Consider the following 26,836-nt stretch of genomic DNA (forward strand, 5'->3'; position numbering starts at 1 on the left):
GCCTCCAATGGAATTGTTTTGTGCTTACCAGGGGCCTGCATCTCATAGCACCATGCAGCTTGAAGAGAACAATTATCCTAGTGCCCAAAGTAGTAGGTGAACGACATCTTTGGTATTTGTTTTAACCTCTGGAAACATGTTTAAAATACTTTCACATGCATAGCTAGAGAAATTCATGAAGCAGAGTGCCATCGATGGCACTTGTGGACGGAGACAGTAATGTATCTGAACACCAGTTGTTGGAAACCACAGGAGGGGAGCTTGCAGGTTTTCCAGAGGCATCTGGTTGGCCAGTGAACAGGATGCTAGACTAGCCACTGGCCTCATCCAGCAGTCTCTTTATGTTCTTTTCTGCAGGTTTTGTAAGTAAAAAAAAGGTAAAGGACCCCTGGATGGGTAAGTGCAGTCAAAGGCAACTATGGGGTTGCGGCACTCATCTCGCTCTATAGGCCGAGGGAGCTGGCATTTGTCCACAGACAGCTTTCTGGGTCATGTGGCCAGCAGGACTAAACCACTTTGGTGCAACGGGACACCGTGACGGAAACCAGAGCACATGGAAATGCCATTTACCTTCCCACCATAGTGGTACCTATTTATCTACTTGCAGAGGCATGCTTTTGAATTGCTAGGTTGGCAGGAGCTGGGACAAAGCAATGGGAGCTCACCCGGTTGCAGGGATTCGAACCACCAATCTTCTGATTGGCAAGCCCAAGAGGCTCAGTGGTTTAGACCACAGCGCCACCCACATTTTTTAAGTGGCAGGTGTGGGTTTGGGCAGACTTCTGAAATAAAAGACTCTGAACTCTTCCTTGTCAGAATGATGATTTCTGGGAGACAGACATACTATTGTAGACAATTGCATTCAGCTCATAGCCAGCCCATTTAAATTAAGGGACCCAAATTAGTTATGTCCATCACTTTAAACGGATCTATTTTAAGCAGGAGTAGCATTGGCTACAAGTCACAGTTTCCACATTTTGTACAGATCCTTGGATATAGCCTTTCTGTTCTTACTGGCACCTTTCTGAAATCAATTGGAATAGGTTTCAAATAGGTTTTGCGTCACAAAACGTGTCTCACAAAAAATGTGTCTCAAATGGCAGAGATTTCTCTCCACCCCCAATGCATGGTCATAGACTCTATAATAATTTCCACAGTACAGGATCATAGCCTTCAGAGAGGCAATGCATGAAAAAGAAGGAAACGAAAACCTGCGCCAATGTATCTTGTAGTAAAGCATTTAATAAAGTACAGTATCAGAAACAGGATTGTATTAGAAAAGTGTATTGTGAATGTAGTATACTTCTGTTACATTTGCCCGTCAGCCATAGTCTTAAATAGTGAAGACACCTCAAAATACCTAAATTCTAAAAGATACTTTGAATGTTAAAAAAAAATATTAATGGTGCTGCGTGGAATTACAACTGGAGATGTACAGGATACCTACTTCATTCCATGGAGGTGATAAGAGAAAATGCTTGCAAGCTGTGGTCTGAAAATTGCTACTAAAATGCTGTGATAGCAAAAGCCTCCAACTGTCAAGGTACCATATGGGGCATCTGCAGTGCTAATCGTGATGACCGAAATGGCTCACTTTGGCCTTTTAACGCAAGCCACAGCCCTTCTGCAGTGCAGGGTGATGGATGAGGCTGCCTCCTCTTTGCATTGTCATCTCACGCCATGAAAAGCCGTTGCATTTGATGCAGCCTGATTGAGCCCGTGCACCGAACAAAAGCAGAGGGAAATGAATCTGCCGTTGTTGGTGCAAGGTTCCCTCGCCATTAAAAAGACACTGGGTTGTATCCAATGCAGTGCTAAGTGTAAGTCACTTAGTAGTCTCCTTGTTAACTATGCCCAGTGGTAGAGTATTTGCCTTGCATGGGGACGGTCCCAGGTTCATCCTCAGGTATCTCCAGGGGGGGCTGCTGCCAGTCAGAGTAGACAACACTGAACTGGATGGTCTGACTCAGTACAAGGCAGCTTCCTGTGCTCCAGTGCGTGTCAGAACAATGACATGGACCATTTCCTGCCAGCTCTTGCAAGTTGCTAGGTCAGGGATGGATCCATTCCACACAACTGGGCTGACAAATCTAGGAAATGCCATACATGGAGCCCCATTTTGTGTTTTCCACCAGTCTTTATGTTGGGTGATTCTACTTTCTCCTCTTTCTCTATTCCTTAGTAGGAACCACAAAGAACTTTGCCTTTTTATCCCTCTGTTCCCCCTCCTCTGCATACAACTTCTCTGCATCTCGACAGCTTCTGCTACAACCTTCACGCTAAGGACTTGCAAATCTGCTTCTCTAGCACAAGTCTTGCTAATTTTCCAACACATCTCTAATTCTCTTGTTGGAAAGAAAGCCTGGGGTCATCTTTACCACCTTCCTTCATCATTAATCTTGTTTTATTATTGCTTGTAAGCCGCTCTGAGCCCGTCCTTTGCTGGGGAGGGCGGGGTATAAATAAAAAATTATTATTATTATTATTATTATTATTATTATTATTATTATCACCTAAAATGCAAGCAAATGCTGCTTCTTGCTTCCAGCACCTCCAGGCTAGATCGGTTTCTTCCTATATGACTAGTGAAACTATTAGCTGCATCTAGCATCCTGTGGTTAATACCACCTCTGCCTATCACTTCCTTAAATCTTTCAAGTGATGCCCTATAGCTATTTGCAATCGAGCGCATCATCCCACATCCTTCTCTTTAAAACCCACTCTTATTTCTTCCCTATCGCCTCCCTCTGCTAAACTCAAAATTAGGCTCCTTTCTTTTCTGCCCATTATGCAAAAGCTTGTTTGTCACCACTCCGGCTCCTACGCACATCTATCTTTGGTTAAAATGGGGAGCCTCTTACACCTCCTGTATCTGAGCCACATTCCTCTCCCTCTTTGGCATGCTACTTCCTACTCTATGTATCTTCTCAAAATTAACTTTTTCAGCAACCCCAGCCACACTTTCATCTGACCATTGCCACCTAGCTGTTCTTTTAGTGGGAAATTGCAGTCAGCCGTAACTATGAATGAGTGCCAGTTAATGCACGAAGGGGTTAAGATCAGAGAGGTCTATTCCTAGACTCAGACCACACCATCTCACCTCCTCCTTCTCTTCTCTCACTCTCTTTGCACCATGTAATCCAACCTCAGACCGAAACCACCTTTCTGTATTTTGTACCCAGGAGTATTCCACTTGTGTTCTCTTTGCAGTTGCATGGAACAACACATGAATCAGAACTTTTGATTTTGTAAGTAAAGTATTTTAACCTTACTTAAGTGTGTGGTCTGTTCATTGTCAGAGGGATAAAGGGGCAAGCACAGTAAGCAGACGAAATGGGATATGAAAACAACCTATATTCCCATGCTATACTGCTGCTTGACTCTGTGACTGTTTTAAACTCTGCTGGGTAGTGTGTTAAGCCCCATGTTTTGAAGCCAGGCATCCAGCCAATTCTTTTGTTAATAACCCACACGTGGGTCACACAGATCTAACCCCCCCCCACTTTTCCCCATTCCTTTTTTCTTTCCAGATACAGTAAGTCCTCTTTGGAGCTCCACATGTGTGATCTGCACAGTGTCTAGCACATGCAAACCACTACACAACTAAATTAGTCGCCAGAATTCTACTCATAGCTGCAACAATCCCAGGAAGGCTTTAAAATGTGTGGCAACTTTGTCTTCTACAACAGGGGAATCTCTGCAGGTCCTAGTTCTGCGTATGATTTAGGGAGGCAGAGGTGGGGGGAAATGCAAGCTGTATTTTTCCTACCGAAGAATGTTCAGACACTCCTAGATAAGTGAATGGTAACCCTAACCCTGGACTGGGTGAATAAGTACCGTATTTTTTGCTCTATAAGATTCACTTTTTCCCTTCTAAAAAGTAAGGGGAAATGTGTGTGCATCTTATGGAGCGAATGCAGGCTGCACAGCTATCACAGAAGCCAGAACAGCAAGAAGGATTGCTGCTTTCACTGCGCAGCGATCCCTCTTGCTGTTTTGGCTTCTGAGATTCAGAATATTTTTCTTCTTGTTTTCCTCCTCCAATAACTAGGTGCGTCTTGTGGGCTGGTGCATCTTATAGAGCGAAAAATACAGTATTTTCTTTTGTCTGCCCCGATTCTTCAAACATTCAGCTTCACTCAATGCCCCATAGGTTCTATTATTATAAAAGGAGAGAGGGAAAATGTCTCTATTCTGCTTTCTACACACGATGTCTAATCTTATTTACTTCTAAGTTTGTTCTGGGTATAAGCTTTTGTGTGCATGCACATGAAAGCTTATACCCAGAACAAACTTAGTTGGTCTCCAAGGTGCTACTGGACAATTTTTTAATTTTTTAAAATTTATTTCAACTGTGTCAGACCAACACAGCTACCTACCTGAATCTTATTTACTTCTATCACGTCCTGCCTTATTCACATTTTTTCTGAACTCCAAAGCCCCAGATATTGTAACTTTTCCTCAGGCGTGGATGTTTATTTCTTTTCTCACTTATTTCTTCTCTCTTTTAATACTCATCAAACCATTTCCCTTGCGCAACTGGAAAGCCCATGTGTTGTTGTTTTATTATTGCATTGTTGTTTCTCCTTCCAACTTTTTACAGTCATGATTATGGTAAATCAGTTGTTCCCCAAAGCTGTGTGCCACAACATACCACAGTAGAACCAAGACAAGAAGTTACTGGTAAGTAGTGAAATCATGAAAGTCCCTCCTGGACTCCAAATTCCCATCTGCAAAAGAGGCTGCCTGCTGCAACTCTGCATGATGTCCAACTCTAGTCTTAGCTTCCCCCCCCCAGCCAATCTCTGCTTCTGAAAGGGCAGATTATTCTGTCACAACAATTCAGGATATGTGATTGGATCATTCAGCTATTCCTGAGGCAGCAATGAGTAAACAAACAAACAACCCCCTGTGTTGCAAAATATGAGTCAGCAATATCAAAAGCAACACAACGGCCAGAAACAATTACAATGTGAAAAACCTTATGGACTAATTCAAAACATCAAAACTAACAAACTGAAGTCTGTGAAAGTCCTTAAATGAATCATGGTGCCAGACTTTACCTGATGGAGAGCAAGCTGTGAAGCTTTGTATAATCAGCAAATGTCCAATTCTGATGTCCAACTCTGAACTCTGCTGAACAGTCTTTCCGGATAACAACTACTGTTTTGTTGAATTCTTCATCAGCCAATTAGTTCAACACTCGTAAGTAGAAAGATATGTAATTTCTTCATTAACCAATCTTTTTTCGAACAGATATAATATACACGAGAATGAAAAATACTCTGGAACAGTGCTCATGTGATCAGTGACTACATAATCACATGGGCACTGTTCCAGTTTTGATGTTTTGAATTATTCCATAAAGTTTTTCACATTGTAATTGTTTCTGTCCATTGTGTTGCTTTTGATATTGCTGATTCCTGAGGCAGCAGTAGCCTGTCCTCTGATGAAGCTGATCACTGTCTCTTTGCATGTGCCATTGGAAACAGGCATGCCTAGGGCAATTTGGAGGCATGTTCAAAATTCATTTAAGCTTTATTTTTTAAAAAATACATGCTTCCCACACACTGCATAACTGTATCTCCTTAGGTGTAAGAGGGATATAGACCTGATAGAAGTATGCTTCATCTCTTAGACATTTGGAAAACACTGGGTTGCGTTCAACTTGACCCAGACACGGGTCTCCAGCTGTTTTTGGACTACAACTCCCATCATTCCAAGCTAGCAGGACCAGTGGTCAGGGATGATGGGAATTGTAGTCCCAAAACAGCTGGAGACCCAAGTTTGGGAAACCCTGAAGTAGACCCACAGAACTTAACAAATAAAAGTTAGCCATGCCTATTAACTTCAGTGGGTCTCCTCTGAGTAGAACTAACACTGGATACAGTCCATTGTGCTAAATGGCCATTCAATCTCCAACAAGCTTGAGGGTATAACAGCAATTTCCTTCAATGCAGGCCAAAAGTTCAAAACTTTGCATGGTCTGACTGGCAGAAGTGATGAGCAACCTATATTGATATTGAAACCTCTCATCCTAAGCACACTTCTAATTCTAGGCTCCTCAAATGCTTTGTCTTTAAATTTCTCCTTCTCCTCCTCATAAATTAACAGCTATTTACATGTGCCATTAGGCTACTCACATCAAGAATTCCATTCTTTATACATGCAGAGAAATAACACTTATTAAAGAATTATGAAGGTGTGTTAATGACAACATTGCTGGTGTACCTGACCATAGCAATGCCGTGACAAAACAGTTCCTTCTCCCTGTAAGATCTACTTTAAAGGCTTGATGCAGTGTGTCGAACATGTAGCAGCTACTCAGTGGCACACAGACAGGGACACAATACAGAATGCACCAAACAGCGAGGAAATGACGACATACGAATTCAAACGGGACCATCTTTGACACCAAATAATAGGAACGACAAATGGGAACCCGAATGTGAGATTTCTTAATATTTAGTTGCATCGTTTTCATCCTAATAATGCCCTTTGCAAATGCACAGAGTGGCATCTCTACAAAGCCACTGAATGGTGGAACAAGTTGGCGGATGCTGGGCGTGAGGGGGAAGAGATATTTCCCAAAAGCATCCGCCTTCCCTTGAGGATGTCAAAAAGTAGGCTAACGGCAACACAATGCCAGCATTTTACCCTGTTGACTAGAAAGTGGGCAGCAAAAAACCCCTGCCTTAAGTGGAATGGTTGATGCGCAGGGAAACATGAAGATGCAGTCATAGTAGGTTGTGAACCAAGGCTTTTCACCTGGAAGAAATTCAGTACAACGCAGAGAGAATACTTTCTAATAATCTTGGGGTGAGAGGCGAGGGCAGGGAGAAAGGAGGTTGTACTAGGTGTGGGTGAAGCTCGACTAGAATTCCCTACAGCTTCAAGAGACGTCCCCTTTTCTGCTCTTTACAGGCTGCCATAGATACGTTTGATCACGTCTGCCTCTTCTTTATCCAGGATGCCCTTGTCTACGTAAGCGTCGGCTTGCTGGTCGATGAAGTCCCGCAGTTTAGAAAGATCGTAATCTGGAACAGAAGAAAGGATTCATGCAGCAAGCCTCCTCTGAGTCAGGCTCTCCCAGTAAACATAACGTTTTCATTGCCAAGGGAGGGTTTAAAAAAGTTTTTGCGAAGGTTTCCTAGCGCCTCTAGAAGTCCCCAGTTCTTTTAGCACAGTACAGTGTAGCAGCGACGCCAAACTTCAACCATTGTCCAAACCTGAGATGGTGGTTATGCCTCTCCTCCTTAACCACATCCTGTAGCCTAATTTTGCCCGATGGTCAAGGGATAGAGACTTTATTCAGGATCCAGGGTTCAGATGACACACTAAGTCAAACCTGGACTTAGCGGTTGTGATGTGTTGTGAGGAAAGGGCTGGGGAGGAGGATAGACAGTGCTGGATTTATGTATAAGCTAAACAAACTATAGTTTAGGGCCCCACTCTCTTGGGGGCCCCCAAAAAAAATTAAAGGGAAAAAGCTGGATGTACATTTCCAAAATATAAGATAAAAAACAAAATAAAATCTACATGCAGCAACAGTGTTTTGTGTTGTGTAGGCTCCTATGATGTAAGTAATGGGCACCTCCTGCTAGCCTGCTCCCTAAAATATCACTGGTTTGCTGATTTCTGTATATAGGGTGCCTACATTGTGCATTTGCAAATGGCTTTAGATACCTATTGGGTCCATAAATTACCATATAGCATATAGGTAAAGGTAAAGGTACCCCTGACCGTTAGGTCCAGTCGCGGACGACTCTGGGGCTGCGGCGCTCATCTCGCTCTATAGTCCGAGGGAGCCGGCGTTTGTCCGCAGACAGTTTTTCCAGGTCATGTAGCCAGCATGACTAAGCCGCCTCTGGCGAACCAGAACAGTGCACGGAAATGCTGTTTACCTTCCCGCCGGAGTGGTACTTATTTATCTACTTGCACTTTGATGTGCTTTCAAACTGCTTAGGTGGGCAGGAAGTGGGACTGAACAACGGGAGCTCACCCTGTTGTGGGGATTCGAACCGCTGACCTTCTGATTGGCAAGCCCTAGGCTCTGTGGTTTAGATATATGTGGTTTTTATATAGCATATATTCAACACAAAAAACAGTGACAATTTGTTGTTGACAAAGGACAGCTGGACATATAAAGGGCCCCATTACCTTCAGTAGCTTAGGGCGTTATCAAACCTAAATCTGGCCCTGCAAACGCCTCTCCAGAGCACACCTGCACAGTTTCTGTAAGCCACAGTCTGGCTTACCATGACAGGTGAATGCAGCATGTAACCCTACATTAATTTCCAGCCTAGAAATTGGCAGAACTCCCCTTTAATTTGTATATTCAGATCAGCGTACTGTGAAAATATCTGCAAACACAAAAGATAATGACCAAGCCATCACATTTCACAGCACTCGCTTTCCAGGACTGTTTAGAGAAAATGGATAATCGCTCAGTTCATTTGTCTGAATTGAATGTGCAAAGAGGCCTTCCTGTCACTTAGTTCACATTCATTGCAGCATTCGGCCCAACATTCCAGATGACAGGGGCAAATATATGTGGAATAAGGTCTTTGCAAATTTGCAGATTACGGCTAATTTGGTAAATATGTTTCACGGCCCTCTAATAATTAACAAAGCATGTCGCTTATCTCTGTTAAGTTCGGTGGAAAAGTATCGTAATGGGCACATTAACAAAAAATCAGCAATATCTTCCCATCTGCTGTCTCAATTAACACTGATGCCTAAGGAACACTGTTGTACCATTTCCCCAGGCGTGATCGCAGAGCTTTTCAGATTAATAATTCAAATACCATTGCCAAGTTTGTACTTGCTGTGCCGTATCATATCGGCTCTCCCCTTTCCCCCTTCATTGAGTCTCCTTTCAGATTTTCTTTCTATACGAATGTACACTAGCATCCCATACGAATATAACACACTTCTCAGAATTGTGAGCTCAAGTCTTCAATTTCATTTTGTTCCGGTTTTGTTTAATGGAACGATTAACGTTTGTGCACCGGATCTGTAGTCAAATGTTTGCGGGGCATGGAGACCTAAGGCTGCAGGCAGATGCAAAACAGCAAAAACAGCACAAATCTAAATGCTGGCAAGTCCAGTATCTTGAAAAGAGAGTTATTTAGGGTGCAATGTTACAGCAATGGCTGGCTCCTATTGGGTCTGGTAGGGCAGGAGGGAGGGAGACCAAATGGTAGGTGGAGCTGGAGTCAATGACAGGCAGATCCTCTCCCCTGATTGGTTGTAAGCCAGAACTCAGGCAGGTGGGACCTGCTGAGCTTGGTGGGGAAATCGCCCTGAAAAACCAGCCTCCAGTCCAATTTTATAGAGTAAGCCTCATTGAACTCAAGGGAGCCTAGCTCAGAGCAGGCATGCCTAGGATGGCACTATCAATGTATGAGATAATTTTATTTATTTTTTTAAAAAATTAAACCATCTATCTACCTGCATATAATTAAAAAAAACCACCATGAAATCAAGATAACAAACTTTTTATAAAAGAATGGAAATGGTATATGGAATATTTACAAGCAAACTGTAAACAGATAAGAACATTGGCAGGATTATTGTAATAACCTGCAGTTTTATAAGAATATATATTTAAAGTAGATGAATAAATGAGCAAATTAAGTTGATTTGGATATGCAGAAAATATAAAAAAATAAATTTATGGAACCATAGAAAGAGGGGGAAGGAAGTCAAGTTTTGAAATGTTAAAATGATTGTGAAATTATTGAAAAGTATAAGACTGAAAAGACACACACACACACACACACACACACACACACACACACATATATATATATATATATATATATATATATATATAATGTAAATAACATGGTACATAATTTCCGTTGTACAAATGTAGGTAGAGAACAACCTTGAAAGGAATGTCTCTTATTTATGCCAGCAAGTCAGCCCATAGAGTCAGTGGCATAGTGTGAGGTATGCACAGAGGCGGTTGTCCCGGGTGCAAAATTGCTAGGGGCGCAAAATTTTGGCACCCAGTGCTGCCTCAGTACAGCTGCACGCTTCCGTCACTGGGCTGTGGTGAAAAGGTCTTCTCCATGTGAACCAGGAAGTGACCTCTCCAGACAATGGAATGCCTCCTTTTCTTATTTCTGCAGCTGCAATCTCCTGGGTGACATGGACGCCATTAGGCAGCTGAATGCGCATTCATCCTCTGCCCATTTCCCTCCCTATCACCCCTCCCCCTCTGCGTTGCCCTGGGCACTGGCAACCCACGCTATGCAAGTCCTATGGTGTGATGAAATCGTATGAATGACTTTGTCTATTTAGCCATAGTAAAGCAAGTAAATAAATTATAAGTGAATGAAAGTACACTGCTGAGCTGCAAAGTCCGTTATCCCAGGGCTCAATGAACAAACAAACAATCAATCATCCTTGAGGGAGGGGCTCCTCCCCATCACAAAAGACTTTCTCCCACCCTACCTTCTTTCTTTCCTTGCTTGTTGTGCTTCTTTAGCCATTCTATGTTCTTTCTGATGGCTTCCAAATAGGCCTCTGCTTTCCCTTCAAGAGCAAGAGAAAAGAGAAATCGAACCATTTAGAACCAAGTCCAAATATTCAGGGTAAAGTAAAGGTGAAGGTAAAGGGACCCCTGACCATTAGGTCCAGTTGTGGCGCACATCTGGCTTTACAGGCCGAGGGAGCCGGCGTACAGCTTCCGGGTCATGTGGCCAGCATGACTAAGCCCCTTCTGGCGAACCAGAGCAGCACACGGAAACGCCGTTTACCTTCCCGCCGGAGCGGTACCTATTTATCTACTTGCACTTTGATGTGCTTTCGAACTGCTAGGTTGGCAGGAGCAGGGACCGAACAACAGGAGCTCACCCCATCGCGGGGATTCGAACCGCTGACCTTCTGATGGGCAAGCCATCAGAAGTGGTTTAGTGGTTTAACCCACAGCGCCACCCGGGTCCCTTAATATTCAGGGTAGCGATAGGCAATTAGAGATGGGGGCAGGGGGTGGGAATCATTTTGGTTCTCGTTTAAAGCGGAATCTATCAAATCCACTTTCCAAAGCAATCTGAGATCCAAAACACAACTATCCTTTGAAGTTCACACTTATATGAATTTTAGGATGCAGTTCTCCAACCAAATGAAATGTTCACAAAAAGGCCTACGGTATTTTAGGGGGAAGTTGTGCATAAAAATGAACTAATATTATTAACAACACATTTATTACCCACCCTTCACCGTAAGTTCCTAGGGCAGGTTACTACAATCTAAAACACAATGTTAAAAATAACTTTTAAGGACTATAACTTAAAAAAACTTATTACAATAAAATGAAATAAAAAGGGTGGGTCCTAAAAAATAACATACAAAAATGCATCAAATTAGGAGAAATTGCTTCCAAAATTTGTTCATGAATCAGAACTGCATACAAAAACATGTTTCATTATGAAAATGCTGACGAATTTTCACGAGGATTTTAAAAGAAGCAAATTGCTGTAGAAATGTGGAGTACTGGGCTTACAACTGGAAAAACAAACAGAACTGAGAAAACTGTGATTGGCAGATCTTCCCATTCTTATATGCAATGATTCATTACAGCATGTCTTAAACACAATCTATCATTAGACTTTGGGAAGGTACATTTTAAAAGAAACTAGCTCTAGCTCAAGTTCAGTGTGCCCAAAAGGAAACATCCCAGTTCATATTTGCTCCTTTACGAAAAGAACTAGTTTGGTTCACAGTCAGTTCAAGTTTACCCACATAATCGTTGGCATGAACGGCCCCCTCCGAATTTCAGCATTCAGAATGTTACAAGCTGCTGCGCAATATAGACTAAGAAAACGTCAAAGCACACACAAAGTGGAACGTAAATTATATAATTTAATTTATCCTCCCCCAAATTATGATTTTAAGCTTAATAATAATAATAATAATAATAATAATAATAATAATAATAAAAAATTTGTACCCTGCCCATCTGGCTGGGTTTCCCCAGCCACTCTGAGCGGCTTCCAACAAAGACCAAAAATACACTAAAATGTCACACATTAAAAACTTCCCTGAACAGGGCTGCCTTCAGATGTCTTCTGAATGTCAGGTAGTTGTTTATTTCTTTGACATTTGATCCAGAACGTGGCTCCCAGACTGGTGACTGGGAGCGGCTGCAGGGACCATATAACGCTGGTCTTGAAGGATCTACAGTATGTTTCTGAGCACAATTCAAAGTGTTGATGCTGACCTTTAAAGCCCTAAACAACCTTGGCCCAGTATACCTGAAGGAGCATCTCCACCCCCATCATTCAGCCCGGACTCTGATGTTTGATGTTTTATTTTGTTTTAATAGTCTGTTGAGAGCTGCCCAGAGTGGCTGGGGAAACCCAGCCAGATGGGCAGGTTATAAACTATTCTTAGTCTTAGTCTTAGTCTTAGTCTTAGTCTTAGTCTTGTTCAGTTGCTGGGAATTGAAACTCTGTGAGAGGTAAACTTCAGTGCCCGGGATTCTCTGAGGGAAAGAAGGTGGGTCAGATGCTTGGTAGCTGCCTGAAGTTGCCCAGTGGTGCCCTGGGCCTGGCAGAGAGAGTGTTCCTGGAGCCCAGAGCCCATTGGCTCCCGTCCTTGGCCAGGCTCTGACCTCACAACCAGCTGTGGAATCCTGGGGAATGTTTTGTTTCCTAGGAAACCAGGTGAGTTGCTTGAAAGGATCCCTGGCTAAGCTGAATGCCCAGTCAGTTGGAGCAGTTAGCAGCCATTCAGATCCCTTCATCTGTTCTTGTCTTGAAAGCTGTGCAGATGAATTCACTGACTTTCTGGACATCTTCGGTTTTCTACGCCTATGGAACAATGTCCTGCTGGTTGCACAGGAGGTAAAGTCATGGGAAAGAGGGGAGAAATCCTGAAGATTCATGTCCCCACCACATGCCCAGTTTTTAAAGATGCTCTTTGGACCAAGAAGCTTGGTTTTTGACCATTGCAAGTATCATGCTGGATGTTACGTGAGCCAGCAATTTTCCCAGGGAATTTTCTGATTAGTTTTCTGAGTTTTCTTTTTTTGTCACCATCCAAATTGCAGCAGAATTACCATCCCCCCATCCCAAATATTCAGGAGAATGCTCCCCCACCACCAATCTCACTGCCCACAAATAGGATGGCTCCTGGTACATTTCTGAGCACAATTCAAAGTGTTGATGCTGACCGTTAAAGCCCTAAATGTCCTCGGCCCAGTATACCTGAAGGAGCATCTTCGCCCCCATCATTCAGCCCGGGCACTGAGGTCCAACTCTGAGGGCCTTCTGGCATTCCCCTCATTGTGAGAAGTGAAGTAACAGGGAACCAGGCAGAGGGCCTTCTCGGTGGTGGTGCCCGCCCTGTGGAACGCCCTCCCATCAGATGTCAAGGAAATGAACAACTATCTGACTTTTAGAAGACATCTGAAGGCAGCCCTGGTTAGGGAAGTTTTTAATGTTTGATGTTTTATTGTATTTTTAATATTTTGTTGGAAGCTGCCCAGAGTGGCTGGGGCAGCTCAGTCAGATGGGCAGCATATAAACAATAAAATAATTATGATTAGTAGTAGCAGCAGCAGCAGCAACAGCAGCAACAATAATGGAGAGCCTTAACAGAAGAATAGCCCTGCAAGATCAGGCCAGGAGCCCATCTTTCCAACCAGATGCCTCTGGGAAGTCTGCAGGTGGGACCTCAGTGCAACAGTGCTCTTCCCACTGAGCATAACAGCCCTATCTGCTCCCCTCTATCAGCTCTCCACGAGTGCAGTCCACAGATGTGCATGGGGGCAGGAGCTGCTTAGAAAGTGAAGCCATAGCATGCAAAGTTGAAGAGGAGAGAAGGAAAGAGAGTCAGGAAGCAGACAACAAACAGGGCATTAGAAAAAGGGGAGAAAGAATAGTGGGAGCCGTGACTTAAATTAGTGCTTAAAATTCTATACTACCGTGCGTCATTGTGTCTACAGGGTAACCAGGACAAAAGATAACCTAATGTGGTCTCCAGTGGAATATAATAGTTTAATGGATTCTGATCACTTAACTTTGCTGGAGCTTCACAGATGAAATCAGGTCCCATTTGGTCTGTGTGGCTCATTCCCTCAAGAGCCGGTAATTTGAAGAACAGGTGAATTAAGCGCTAGCGGTGGGATAATATTTTTTTGTTTCGAAGAGCATAGAAAATCAGGTTATGGTGAAGAATGCAACAGCCCAACTCCCTCGGATTTATTATCATGCAAGTCCAGTGAATTCAATAGGTGTTGTGAATTAAATGGGAGTAGAGTTGAACATATGTGGTGAATTAGCTTTAAATAAAGTATGTATTTACCGCTTCAATGTCACCCAGGAGGATCTTTTGGTTTTTATGTCAATTTTCCGCCAGCAGATGTCAAACCTGCTATTCCAGAAATAAAGGCTAATTCCTGGGTTGCTGCTATTAAAATGCATAGCCAATTGGCAGCAGAATATATATAATTAGTCTCAACCTGTAGCAAATCATTTGAAATACGTATGGTATTCTGGTTAACTCTGTCAATTTTGCTTAATTAGGATGTAGACTACATACATGAAATTTGCATTTTTTAAAAACAAACAAATAAATCTATGGTTTCAACAAATTAACAATATTCTGATCCTGGCGTACAAGACAGTCACTCAAAAGGAAGAAAGAAAAGCAGTTATTCACAAATCGGGTCCTCCCTTAAAGAGGGCATGTATTGCAGTGAGACCTGGACAACCGACACCCTGTGTTGTGGGTGGGTACGATCGGTCAGCCACAACACCCGATTGGTAGGTCCCTCGAAGCTAGGTGCAATCTGGCCAATGGGACGCAGTCCAAATGGTTCGAGGGACCTATTTATGCCCATGCACGTGACCCAGAGCTTCCTCTTTCGACGTGTGCATTTGGAACACCCGCCCACCTCTCCCTATATTTAGGGCTGTGCGCTTGACCTTGCTATGCCGTTGTGTGTCATCTGTCATTGAGACAGGGGCATGGCAGGAATTTCCCCCACTTGGCTGATTGGCTGTTGCCATTTGGGTTTCCCCTGCCGTGTAGCAAATCGTCACAACTTGTAAGGTTGCGGATAGGCTCTGGTTCAGGTGATAGGGATGGGAGAACGTTCTCGCCATCCTTATGTGAAGGGTATTCCGTTAACGGAATCCAGGGACTCGATGGTTTGGGGGTTGTGCCCGTGCCTGAGTCCAGGGGGACATTTGGGGGGCGGAGTTAGCCCACTCCTGGCTTTCTGCTTATTCAGGTGTTCACCCTTGGCTGACCAATGCTGGAGCCGTGGGTCAGCGCTACTTGCGTGGCAGGGAGATAGTTGAACCAGAGCCTATGCAACCAATCACTTTCTGTAATCAATAAAGTTGTGGCCTAAATTCTGTCAAAAACCAAACCAAAATTTGAGTCATGTGTGAATTTTTTTAGGGGGGGAGGTTTCTGGGTCTGAATACGCAAATGCCTGTTATTTGGTGACTGAAGCTTTGAGGGCAGAGAGTTGCACAGGTCTTCTCAATGGCCACTATGCTTTCCCCAGAATGCCCTGGGTGGAGTGTGGTTCTGGGGTATTCTGGGGGGGGGGGGGAATGGGAGCTGTTATCCCCCCACTCAAATATCCCAGAGTAGACTTCTTCAGCACGAGACCCTCCAGATATTGTTGGCAGAAGCTACTTGCTGGGTGGGGTGGAGAGGTTATGTAAACTTTGTGGCAGATGAGTCGTTGTTGTTTACTGGGAGTGGAAAGGGAAGGTGCAAGCTGGTGGGCAGGTCAGCACATGGCAAACTCGCCAGCAGGCATGCCAGTTTGCTCTTATGGGAGAGCCAGCGTGGTGTAGTGGTTAAGAGCAGTGGACTCGCAGTCTGGTGAACCGGGTTCGATTCCCTGCTCCTCCACACGCAGCTGCTGGGTGACCTTGGGCCAGTCACACTTCTCTGAAGTCTCTCAGCCCCACTCACCTCACAGAGTGTTTGTTGTGGGGGAGGAAGGGAAAGGAGAATGTTAGCCGCTTTGAGACTCCTTAGGGTAGTGATAAAGTGGGATATCAAATCCAAACTCTTCCAAACCCTTCACGATGACCTCCCTGCCACCTCTAACTCTCTGCAAGCAACAGTGAGTCACTCGCTGCAAAATTTGCATAGCAGTGCTGCACCAAAAGGGAAACTGCTTCTAACTGGTTGACGGCACCTCCCATCGAGCACCAGACTCTTAACCGCAGGGTCGTGGGTTTGAGCCCTAAGTTGGGCCAAAGATTCCTGCATTGCAGGGGGTTGAACCAGATGACCTTCCTGGTCCCTTCCAACTCTACGATCTATGACGATTGGCTCTGCTAGCTGGGTCTGATGGGAGTTGGAGTCCGACAACATTCGGAGGGCACCAGGTTGGGAACCTAGAATGTCCTAGAATGTCTCCTGGATAAAGTGAGGGAGAGAAATTTTGGCCGCCAGCCACCAACCACCAAGAGCGATGCAGCTACTTTTTTGTGGCAAGGGTTATAAAACTGAGGAGAAAGGGAAACACAACAACAAAGGTCTGTTGCAGGGGTCAGCAACCTTTGTCAGCCGTGGGCCAGTCCACCGTCCCTCAGACCTTGTGGGGGGCCAGACCATATTTTTTTAAAAAATATGAATGAATTGCTATGCCTCACAAATAACCCAGAGAGGCATTTTAAATAAAAGGACACATTCTACTCATGTAAAAACATGCTGATTCACGGACCGTCCATGAGCCGGATTTAGGCGGCGATTGGGCCAGATCCGGCCACTGGGCCTTAGGTTGCCTACGACTGGTCTGTTGCAATTATAAGCTGATTATTATTTTTTGCACACACCCCTCCCAAAAGATTGGTCAAAGTGCCCCCCCTCCTGACACCTGCAAATGAAGGAGCATTATTTTTGTATGAGGGCAGAGAATAAATTGTATCATCGTCAAAATTGCAGATCAAACATCACTGCCAAGTTTCTGCTTAACCATTCACTACATACAACTTTGCACAAGTGGTGATGTGGAGAAGGGATGTTGAAAGCCTCCACCTCATCCATCATATGGGCACTTTGTTCTGAACCATTCAGCGGGCAGCATTATGCGCTGGAAATCGACTTGCAGACGTTGGTTTTTTACAGCACCTCTCATGTTACAGACCAATCAATATGCCCGGCCCAGACTATTGAGCTCACTAATGATTTTACGTTCTTAAAAAGGGATAGATGCAATTAGGTGAAAATCTTTAGCTATAGTGGTGCACTGAATGTATCGAATTTAGGTCGCAAAAGTAGCATTCGGAGCCTGAAAGAAAAAATAAAGGACGCTAATTGCTCCAAATTCAGTATATCAACCCCAGTTATACTGTGTTGCTTAGACCAGAGGCTCAACATTGCTTTCCTGTTTCCTTCTGTTCAGGGCTAAAAGCATTAATCAATCATTTGATGTGATAATTTTACAGCTGATTTATTGTTCACGTTTGTGACCTGCTCTCCAAGGAACTCAGCACAGTACTATATGTGAGGCCATTTACTCATTGCAACAGCCTCATGTCATTGCTTGGGCACTGACAGCTGCCCAGTCAGACCTGAGAAATGGAAACCACAGGCAAGGGGTCGGAACCAGTCGATACTGCTGTTCTCCAGGCAAAGTCCCACCCTGACATGGAAGACTTTGAGCTCAGATTCAGAGGAGGATCAAAGTGCACAACTGGACCACAAGCTTAACATGAGTCAACGGTGTGCTGCAGCAGCCAAAAAAGGCTCATGCAATTATAGGATGCATCAACAGAAGTATCTTGTACAGATCAAGGGAAGTAATAAAAAAGGTAAAGGGACCCTTGACCATTAGGTCCAGTCGTGACCGACTCTGGGGTTGCGGCGCTCATCTCGCTTTATTGGCCAAGGGAGCCGGCGTACAGCTTCCGGGTCATGTGGCCAGGATGACTAAGCCACTTCTGGCGAACCAGAGCAACGCACGGAAACACCGTTTACCTTCCCGCTGGAGCGGTACCTATTTATCTACTTGCACTTTGATGTGCTTTTGAACTGCTAGGTTGGCAGGAGCTGGGACTGAGCAACGGGAGCTCACCCCGTTGCGGGGATTCGAACCGCCAACCTTCAGATCAGCAAATCCTAGGCTCTGTGGTTTAATCCACAGCACCACCCGCATCCACTCTATTCTTCCTTGGTCAGACCCCACCCTCAAGTACCATGTCCAGTTCTGGGGGCCACAATTTAAGAAGGATATTGACAAGCAGAGGAGGGTGACCAAGCTGATAAATGGTCTGGAAAGCAAGCCTTATGAGGCACACTTGAGGGTGTTGAGGATGTCTAAGCCTGGAGAAGAGATGACTCAGAGGTGATATGATCGACATCTTCAAATATCTGAAGGGCTGTGACACGGATGATGGAGCCAGCTTTTTTTCTGCTGGTCCAGAAGGTAGGGCCCAAACCGATGGAGATTCTGACTAAACATTAGCAAGAACTTTCCCTGATGGCAAGAGTTGTTCGACAGTAGAATGGACTTCCTCAGAAGCTGGTGAACTCTCCTTCGCTGGAGGTTCTCAGAGTTTGGATGGCCATCTGTCAGGGATTCTTTAGCTGTGACTCCTGCATTGCAGCGGGTTAGACTAGATGGCCTCTGGGGGATCCCTTCCAATTCTACAATTATATTCTTTTATGATTCTATACTAGTAGAGATGCGCCTTGAGGCTCTGCTTCTAGACTTCCCAGAGGCATCTCTTTGGCCACTGTTAAGAGACGAGGATTCAGGGCTTTTTTAATGTACGGTCTTTGGCAACCAGCCACAACAATAATTTCATTACATAAGGTTCTGAAGACACATGCCGGAAAAAACCTGGGGGCTGGATTTGACAATGGCAGCAGCAAGGACAGGAACCTCTCCTTACCTTTGGGCTCCTCGTCGTTTCCTGTGTTTTGTTCTTCGGCTTTTGTTGAATCCTTCAGCGTTTCGTATTCTTTTTCCATCTTCGCTGCTGCGGCTTTTGTGCTGTCGGCCTCTTCAGTGCTCTTGTCTGCGGGGGGTGGGGTGGGGGGTGGGTTTTAAAGCAGAAGGTTTCCCTGTATCATCTCAACCGCATCATTTCCTGAAAGCGCACCAGCTCACCCTTACGCACCGAGTGGAATTGGAAGCGCCGTTTGGCTGACTTCTTTCTGCCAGGAGTACATTAGGGCTGTGTACACACCGTGCATTTAGAATGTAGTCAAAGCACATGGCTAGAGTTCCCAGGTTCTTTGGGGGAAGCCATGCATTTTGAAGGTGCTTTAACTTTATCTTGTGTGCACAGCCCTACTTTACAGAGGGCACTCCTCTCTTTAAAGGGCTTTTTCATCCAAGTCTTGCTTAAAGGTAAAGAAACTACAGAATGGAGAGTGGGGGCTGAAATTGCCCATCAACACTGAGTAGTCCCCAGTCTTAGTAGGCATGGCAGCCACCTGGTTGGGTTCCCTCACTTTGGCGAGGCAGATTGTGTTTCTATTTAAACTACATAAATTATGTCTAAATGTGCGTCTTTACCTATAAATTTGCAGGAATTATGTCTAAATGTGCACCTCTACCTATAGATTTGCAGGTGCAAATTTGATGCATACCTGTGTCCTCCAATGGCACTGAAGTCTCTACCCTAGTAAAATGTTTATAGCCACTATAAGGCAGGTAGAATAACACTGGCCACACTCTTGAGAGACAGTAGCTCTCCACCAGGTGAGCTCTTAATTTGTTATATCTGTCCGATTTGGCAAATCTCCCCTAGAAAGACTAATGTTTGATGCAACCTGTCTGAGAAAATTAATGAGCAAACGCCTAGATTTTATTTCATCGGAACTGAGTGAAGATGGCGTCTGCCACCAGAGAAGGACTTTTGGACTGATTCGGCATAAACACCAGCGTGTGAGGACATTATGCAAACAACAGACTTACCAGCTGCAAAAAAAGGAGAGTCATACAAATTTCACACAGAAGCACATTATTGTTTATTTCAACTCACCTGTGGAAACAACTCAGAGGCCACGAAAGAAAAGGATAACAACAGGAAGATTTGAAGAAGGAACTATTGGAAACTCAAGGCAGTAGAAACATAAGATGATTGGAACCCCACTGAACTTGAAGCATGGGAAGCCCCAACAAAAATTTATAATTTGGCAGAATATTTGGACTATATGATATCTATTTGTATAATTTGGAATACTTAATGTGATTTGATTGGATTGTTAAAATGGAAAATTTAATAAAAATTATTATTATTATTATTTTAAAAAAAGAGAGACGGTAGCTCTCCACCATCTCAGACTGATGCTTAGCCAACAATTCCACCTGAGATCCTGCTCACTGGAGATGGAACCTGGGACCTCCTTGGGGCAGGAGTAACGGGCTGGCACCTATGGACACCTGCCAAGGCCGTGCTCCAGCAGAAGACCCTCTGCCAACTCCTGGAGTATCCTGGCCCTGCTGCTCCTGTCTTGCTGATTATGGCTGGATCTTCAACTATGCAAGTGGGTACTGGCAGGAACAAAGAGGGTGACCAGCAGCCCCATCTCATCTTGCCTGCTCTGTTAGGCCAACTGTGGATTGTGAGCTATGAGAAGGTGGGGCCATTCACAGAAATGAGCTCTTACACCTCTTAAATAGGCATTAAAAAGGTAAAGGTAAAGGGGACCCCTGACCGTTAGGTCCAGTCGTGGCCAACTCTGGGGTTGCGGCGCTCATCTCACTCTCTAGGCCGAGGGAGCCGGCGTACAGCTTCCGGGTCATGTGGCCACCATGACTAAGCCACTTCTGGCGAACCAGAGCAGCGCACGGAAACGCCGTTTCCCTTCCCGCCGGAGTGGTACCTATTTATCTACTTGCACTTTGACGTGCTTTCGAACTGCTAGGTTGGCAGGAGCAGGGACCGAGCAACGGGAGCTCACCCCATCACGGGGATTCGAACCACTGACCCTCTGATTGGCAAGTCCTAAGCTCTGTGGTTTAACCCACAGCGCCACCCGTGTTCCTAAATAGGCATTACTCCCCCCCATAAATAATCCTGGGAACTGTAGTTGTCAATGGTGCTGGGGATCATACAACTGCAAGTGGGGTTTCCTAACAATTCTCAGCACCCTGATCAAACTACAGTTCCTAGGATTCTTTGATGGGGAGACATGGCTGTTAAAAGTGACAAAAAAAAAACTGCATTAAATGTTTGGTGTGAATGTGTCCAAGATCCACTGGGAACATTTTGCCCGAGGATCTGCCACTGAACCTTCTGCAAGCAGATCATGTGTTCTGTTACTCAGCTATGCGCTTTGGGGAGCGATAGCTCTCAGGTAGAAAACCAAGCCAAAGAAGCCAGACTAAAGCAATTGGAAAATTATGGGAATCAAATTACACCAGGGAATAGAGGATTTTCACGACAGAAGGCTTTTATTATTGAAATCGATTGGACAGCAGTGCAATAAGCAGTTGATTATATCTACTGGGAACAAAGCTATAAAAGCGACGCAATATCAGAATAAATGAATACCTGATGCCAGCTTGTTTTTGGTGCTGGGCTTTTCGAGTTTCTTTCTTGTCTGTAGAGCTATCATTGCATCCAGGTTTTCTAGAAAGTAGAAGCAGAAGATATTCATCCCTGTGCAGTAGAACGGGCTTATATGAGGCTTGATTTGATGGGTTTGCAAAGTAATGAATTATTCCCTTGCATTGAGGAAAATACAGGTTTTCAGATGTTTAAAAAGCTATTGAGCACATAGGATGAAAATAAGTAGATGGAAGTCCACAACAATTAAAATACATAAGGAGATTCAATCCATATGGAAAGGTATTACATACAAAAAATGCTACTCTAGGACTGAATCACGTTGAATAGTATCTAACAGAAGATACATATTGAATTATTTTGTTATTGTTATTGTTTTTGTCTTGTCTTTTCTATTATTTGCTCCCCCCCCTTATCTTTCTATTTAAAGACGTTGAGATGTATGGTTTCTAACTTTTATATTATTTGACTTTTAGAGAAGTTATCAATGTATGTATTTGTTAGCTATATTTCTTTGTATGTTTGAAAATAAATAATAATAATAATGCTTCTTATAACATACCAAGAACCAAAAATAAAATCTATTCATAGACATGCCTGCTGCATTCAACAAAAGGCCAGTTTAATATTCTTCCATTTTAACTGAGGAAGCAGGAAAATGTAGCAGCAGCAATGGCCTGCAGTTATGCCTACAGCCAGAGGAAAAATGAAAACGATTTCAGAAGGGGTGCATGGGGAATGGGGACTTCTATGACTGTGGGGAACCTTCAGACTCTGGGCCTGTCAGAGGCCTATGAGGCAATTTTTCCAAAACCACACCCACCTGTCAATCAAGTGACATCATTTCGAAGAGTGGGTGATGTCAGCTGATGGACGAGTTTGTGTTCAATTCTGTGCTGACTGCACACCCCCGCGAAGAACTGACATGTGCAGCCAGCTCCCCAGGATTTAACCCCTTGCTAATCAGTTGATGAGGGACGCAGGTGGCGCTGTGGGTTAAACCACAGAGCCTAGGACTTGCCGATCAGAAGGTTGGAGGTTTGAATCCCCGTGACGGGGTGAGCTCCCGTTGCTCGGTCCCTGCTCCTGCCAACCTAGCAGTTCGAAAGCACGTCAAGTGCAAGGAGATAAATAGGTACCACTCTGGTGGGAAGGTAAACGGCGTTTCTGTGCACTGCTCTGGTTCACCAAAAGCAGCTTAGTCATGCTGGCCACATGACCCAGAAGCTGTACGCCGGCTCCCTCAGCCAATAAAGCGAGATGAGCGCCACAACCCCAGAGTCGGTTACGACTGGACCTAATGGTCAGGGGTCCCTTTACCTTTTAATCAGTTGATGAGAGAGGGGTTAAAACATGCTCAGTTCAGCAGATTCAACACAACCCCTTTCCTGATCACAAACAGATTTGCATCAAAACGCCTGCTAAAACAAAGGTCCCCCCTACCATTTTAGCAATGCCTTGTTGCCTGAAGGTGCCTTGAAGTCCCAGCTTAGGGCTTCAAAGCATCAAATCACCTGATGTCATTGCGATGTCAAGTAATTGACAGGTGCGTGACCCCGCTCACCTGTCAAATTTGCCTTGCAAGGTCAATCCCGATAAGGATTTGGCCCACTGAAGCAAAAAATTCCTCAGCCTTGTTCTATTATAGCATCCTCTGCACTCACTAACTATTGTGCTCCCTTTGTACGCCACCCTGCCAATGAGAACAAGAGAGATCTTTTACCTCTGCACAATGAGCACAACATGATATGGGGGACAGCAAACCATGGCCTTCAGACATGCTAACAATATTCTAATTCTAAAAATGTTGCCTTCAATTGTGAAAAAAAAAAGAGTCAGTTTATAGGGAAAAAATTACATAGCAGGTTAGAAACCGACATACTCCGCACTTTCTGAAACAATACAAAACAATACATGAAAGAAAATACAGCTAGCCTTTGAAATCTGCAATTCTGCAAATTTTGCAATCACTTCTCCAGGCACTTTATGTGTAATAGAATGCATATAAAAAGGGAAAATGTGGATATACGTGGATGTGTTACTGAAAACAACACAGAATATGTATTATATTTGGGAAAGTTGATTTGCAAAGCTGTGGATATTAGGCAGAATTGCATACAAAAATGTATAGATACCAGGCGACATTTACACTGATTGATTTTCATGATGAGTTGTTGTTTTTAATTGCAAACAGATGTGGAAAGGTGGAAACTGATCTGAAGATTGTAAAACCAAGAAACTGAGAGAAGGTCGAATTACACGACCCCTTATTGTCACATTTTCAAATTCTGTATCCACAAGGACTAGAAACCAAAGAAGCTTCTAAAAAGGTAAAGGGACCCCTGACCATTAGGTCCAGTCATGACCGATTTTGGGGTTGTGGCGCTCATCTCGCTTTATTGGCCGAGGGAGCCGGCTTACAGCTTCCGGGTCATGTGGCCAGCATGACTAAGCCGCTTCTGGCGAACCAGAGCAGCACACGGAAACGCCGTTTACCTTCCCGCCGGAACGGTACCTATTTATCTACTTGCACTGGTGTGCTTTCGAACTAGGTTGGCAGGAGCAGGGACCGAGCAATGGGAGCTCACCCCATCACAGGGATTCAAACTGCCAGCCTTCTGATCGGCAAGTCCTAGGCTCTATGGTTTAACCCACAGCACCACCCATGTCCCTTACAAGGCCATAAAATAATAGTTTTTGCAAGGTGTTGCCACATTCTCTCTCACTATAGTGCAACCCCAACTTTATCTGCTGAGAAGCAATTTCTGTTGAGGCCATTTAGGTTTTGTCCCTGGCAGGATCACAGCGTCACTTCCCTAAAACTGTTTCCCCACAAACAAAATACAGAACAAGATTTTCAAGCACTAAATGATGTCAAGCAAGACTTGCTACCTCAAACAAATGAGAATGGAAAGGGAAGCAACGCCAGCCAGCCCTGTTTCCAGCCGAGACTCTAAGTGCCCACCAGCTGTGGTCTGAATATGTGTGCACAATATTTGCTTTGAGTTATCCTAATGGGGTGAGTCATTCTGAGAAATGTCATAAGCAAGGCCAGTAGCTTAGCAACTCGGTGTCCTACTTGGGCCTTTAATGAGATCTGATGTCATTGCTAGGCCGGTTGCCTTGGCAACCCTTAAAAAAACCAGAGGAAGGAGTTGAGCTCATCAAGGCGACAACCTTTCACCCATCTGGACACCTATTTCTAATAGGGTTAATGAAAGGAAAACGTTGCCGCAGCTGAACCGCTTTTTAAAAAGCTTCCAACTTAAATAAAACAGCCTGGTTTGTCTTGGAGACAGCTCTGCAGATTTCTAGTGATCGCCAGTGAATCCAATGTTTTGTTAGCCCAAAAATGGAAAACTCCCAACTAAAGAAGAATGGCAACTTGAACTGACAGACTATGCGCAGCTTGCAGACTTAACATATAGAATAAGAGAACAAGAGGAACATATGTTTAGAGAAGATTGGAAAATGTTTATTGAATATATGGGGGGGGGGAATTGTGTACACCTGAAAACATTGGCAGCGTTAAGATAAATTCAGCAGTGTAAGTAAGTTTTGATGGATGCAATAATGGAATACTGAATGGTTTAGTTTTTGTAAAATATGCAGGGATTTATGATATACAAAATGAACCATGGAAAGAGAAGAATGGAAGTCTTTGATATGAGAAAATTAATCAGGGTAAGGAACATTTTTGACCCTGTGGGTCAGATCTTTGTCTATCTTGCACCCCATGGGCCAACTTTGACAAGGGATGAGTTGCACCCACCTGCTATCATCTGACATAATGATGAGTTATTAATTAAGTTGTTGTTGTTGTTGTTGTACTTATTACCTGTCTTTCCCCACAATCTGAGGACAGGGTACAGCAATACAAAATACAGAATTGAAAATAGTTTACAATCACCACTACGGTAGGTCCTAAAATATATGTATCTCAAGTGTCAAAGACCAAGGTGAAGAGGTTTATCCTTGGTATAAAGGGAAAGCTGTACAATGAAGGTGCCAAACACACCACTGTGGGAAGGGAAGTCTGAAAATTTTTACGCATCACTTGGGAAGACAGGCAAACTAATGTCAGTGTACTAGAAGAAGCAAAGATCACCAGTGTCAAAGCAATGATTCTTCAACATCAACTGCGTTGGACTGGTCATGTTGTGCGGATGCCTGATGATCGTCTTCCAAAGCAACTACTCTATTCCAAACTTAAAAATGGAAAGCGTAATGCTGGTGGTCAACAAAAGAGGTTCAAAGACTCTCTCAAGGCAAATCTAAAAAAATGTAGTATAAACACCTACAGCTGGGAAACACTGGCCTGCGAGTGCTCCAAATTGGAAAACAGCATTTACCAAAGGTGTCATGGGCTTTGAAGACGCTCGAACTCAGGACGAAAGGGATAAACGTGCTAAGAGGAAGGCACGCTTGGCAAACCCTCACCATGATCAACTCCCACCTGGAAACCTATGTCCCCACTGTGGAAGGGCGCATGGCTCCAGAATTGACCTCCGCAGTCACTTACGGACTCACTATTAAAACCGTGTTCATGGAAGACAATCTTACTTGGCTACGAAGGATCACCAAAGAATGACAATGAAGGTGCCAAACACACTTCTGTGGGAAGGGAAGTCCACAACTTAGGGGTTGCCAGAGAATTCCTTCTTCTGGGTCACACACCCCAAACATCTGAGGGTGGTGGAACTGCCAAGAGCAGAGGTGAGCAAACTAAGGCCCATGGGGCTGATGCAGCCCAGTCGCCTTCTCAATCTGGCTGGCGGATGGTCCAGGAATGAGCATGTTTTTACATGAGTAGAATGTGTCCTTTTATTTAAAATGCATCTCTGAGTTATTTGTGGGGCAAAGGAATTCGTTCATTCCCCCCCCCCAATATAGCCCAGCCCCCCCACATGGTCTGAGGGACGGTGGACTGTCCCACGGCAGAAAAAGGTTGCTGACCCCCGGCTAAGAGGGCCTCCTTGCTGATCTTAACATCTGACAGGGTCCATAGGGAAAGGGGAGGAATTTCAGGTAAATCATTTGCTTTACACTGCCATTGCTCCTCTCCATACATTTCCAGAGCTCTCCTTGCATTTCCCGAAAAGGCAGATATTCTTTGCAAAATCAACATATGCCTGAGAGGCACTTTGTCAGCGCACACTTGTTCACTTGTCAGTATATCTTGGAAGCAATACGCATCAAAGCATCTGTGGCATTCAGTCATTCTTTGGAGAAAAGACCTGACATTTCCCACCCACTCCCCCTATGGAAATGTTTTTGCACTAAAACACAAATATTTAAAAATTTGTGACAAAGATCTTCATCAT

The 26,836-nt window shown here is 44.2% G+C and overlaps 1 protein-coding gene across 1 annotated transcript in view; it reads right to left on the reverse strand.

Annotated features, from left to right (window-relative positions):
• Window positions 1–4,547: 4,547 nt before the first annotated feature.
• Window positions 4,548–26,836, reverse strand: part of SCG3 (secretogranin III) — a 53,339-nt gene continuing 31,050 nt past the window's right edge. The window contains exons 9-12 of the mRNA XM_083586782.1: window positions 21,498–21,575; window positions 18,885–19,010; window positions 10,465–10,545; window positions 4,548–7,037 (exon numbers count right to left, since the gene is read on the reverse strand). Of these exons, the coding sequence (XP_083442908.1) occupies window positions 6,919–7,037; window positions 10,465–10,545; window positions 18,885–19,010; window positions 21,498–21,575 (404 nt within the window). The 3' untranslated portion in view covers window positions 4,548–6,918. The remainder of the gene's footprint in view (window positions 7,038–10,464; window positions 10,546–18,884; window positions 19,011–21,497; window positions 21,576–26,836) is intronic.

Source organism: Podarcis filfolensis, assembly GCF_964270895.1.
Source record: "Podarcis filfolensis genome assembly, chromosome: 14".
NCBI lineage: Eukaryota > Metazoa > Chordata > Lepidosauria > Squamata > Lacertidae > Podarcis > Podarcis filfolensis.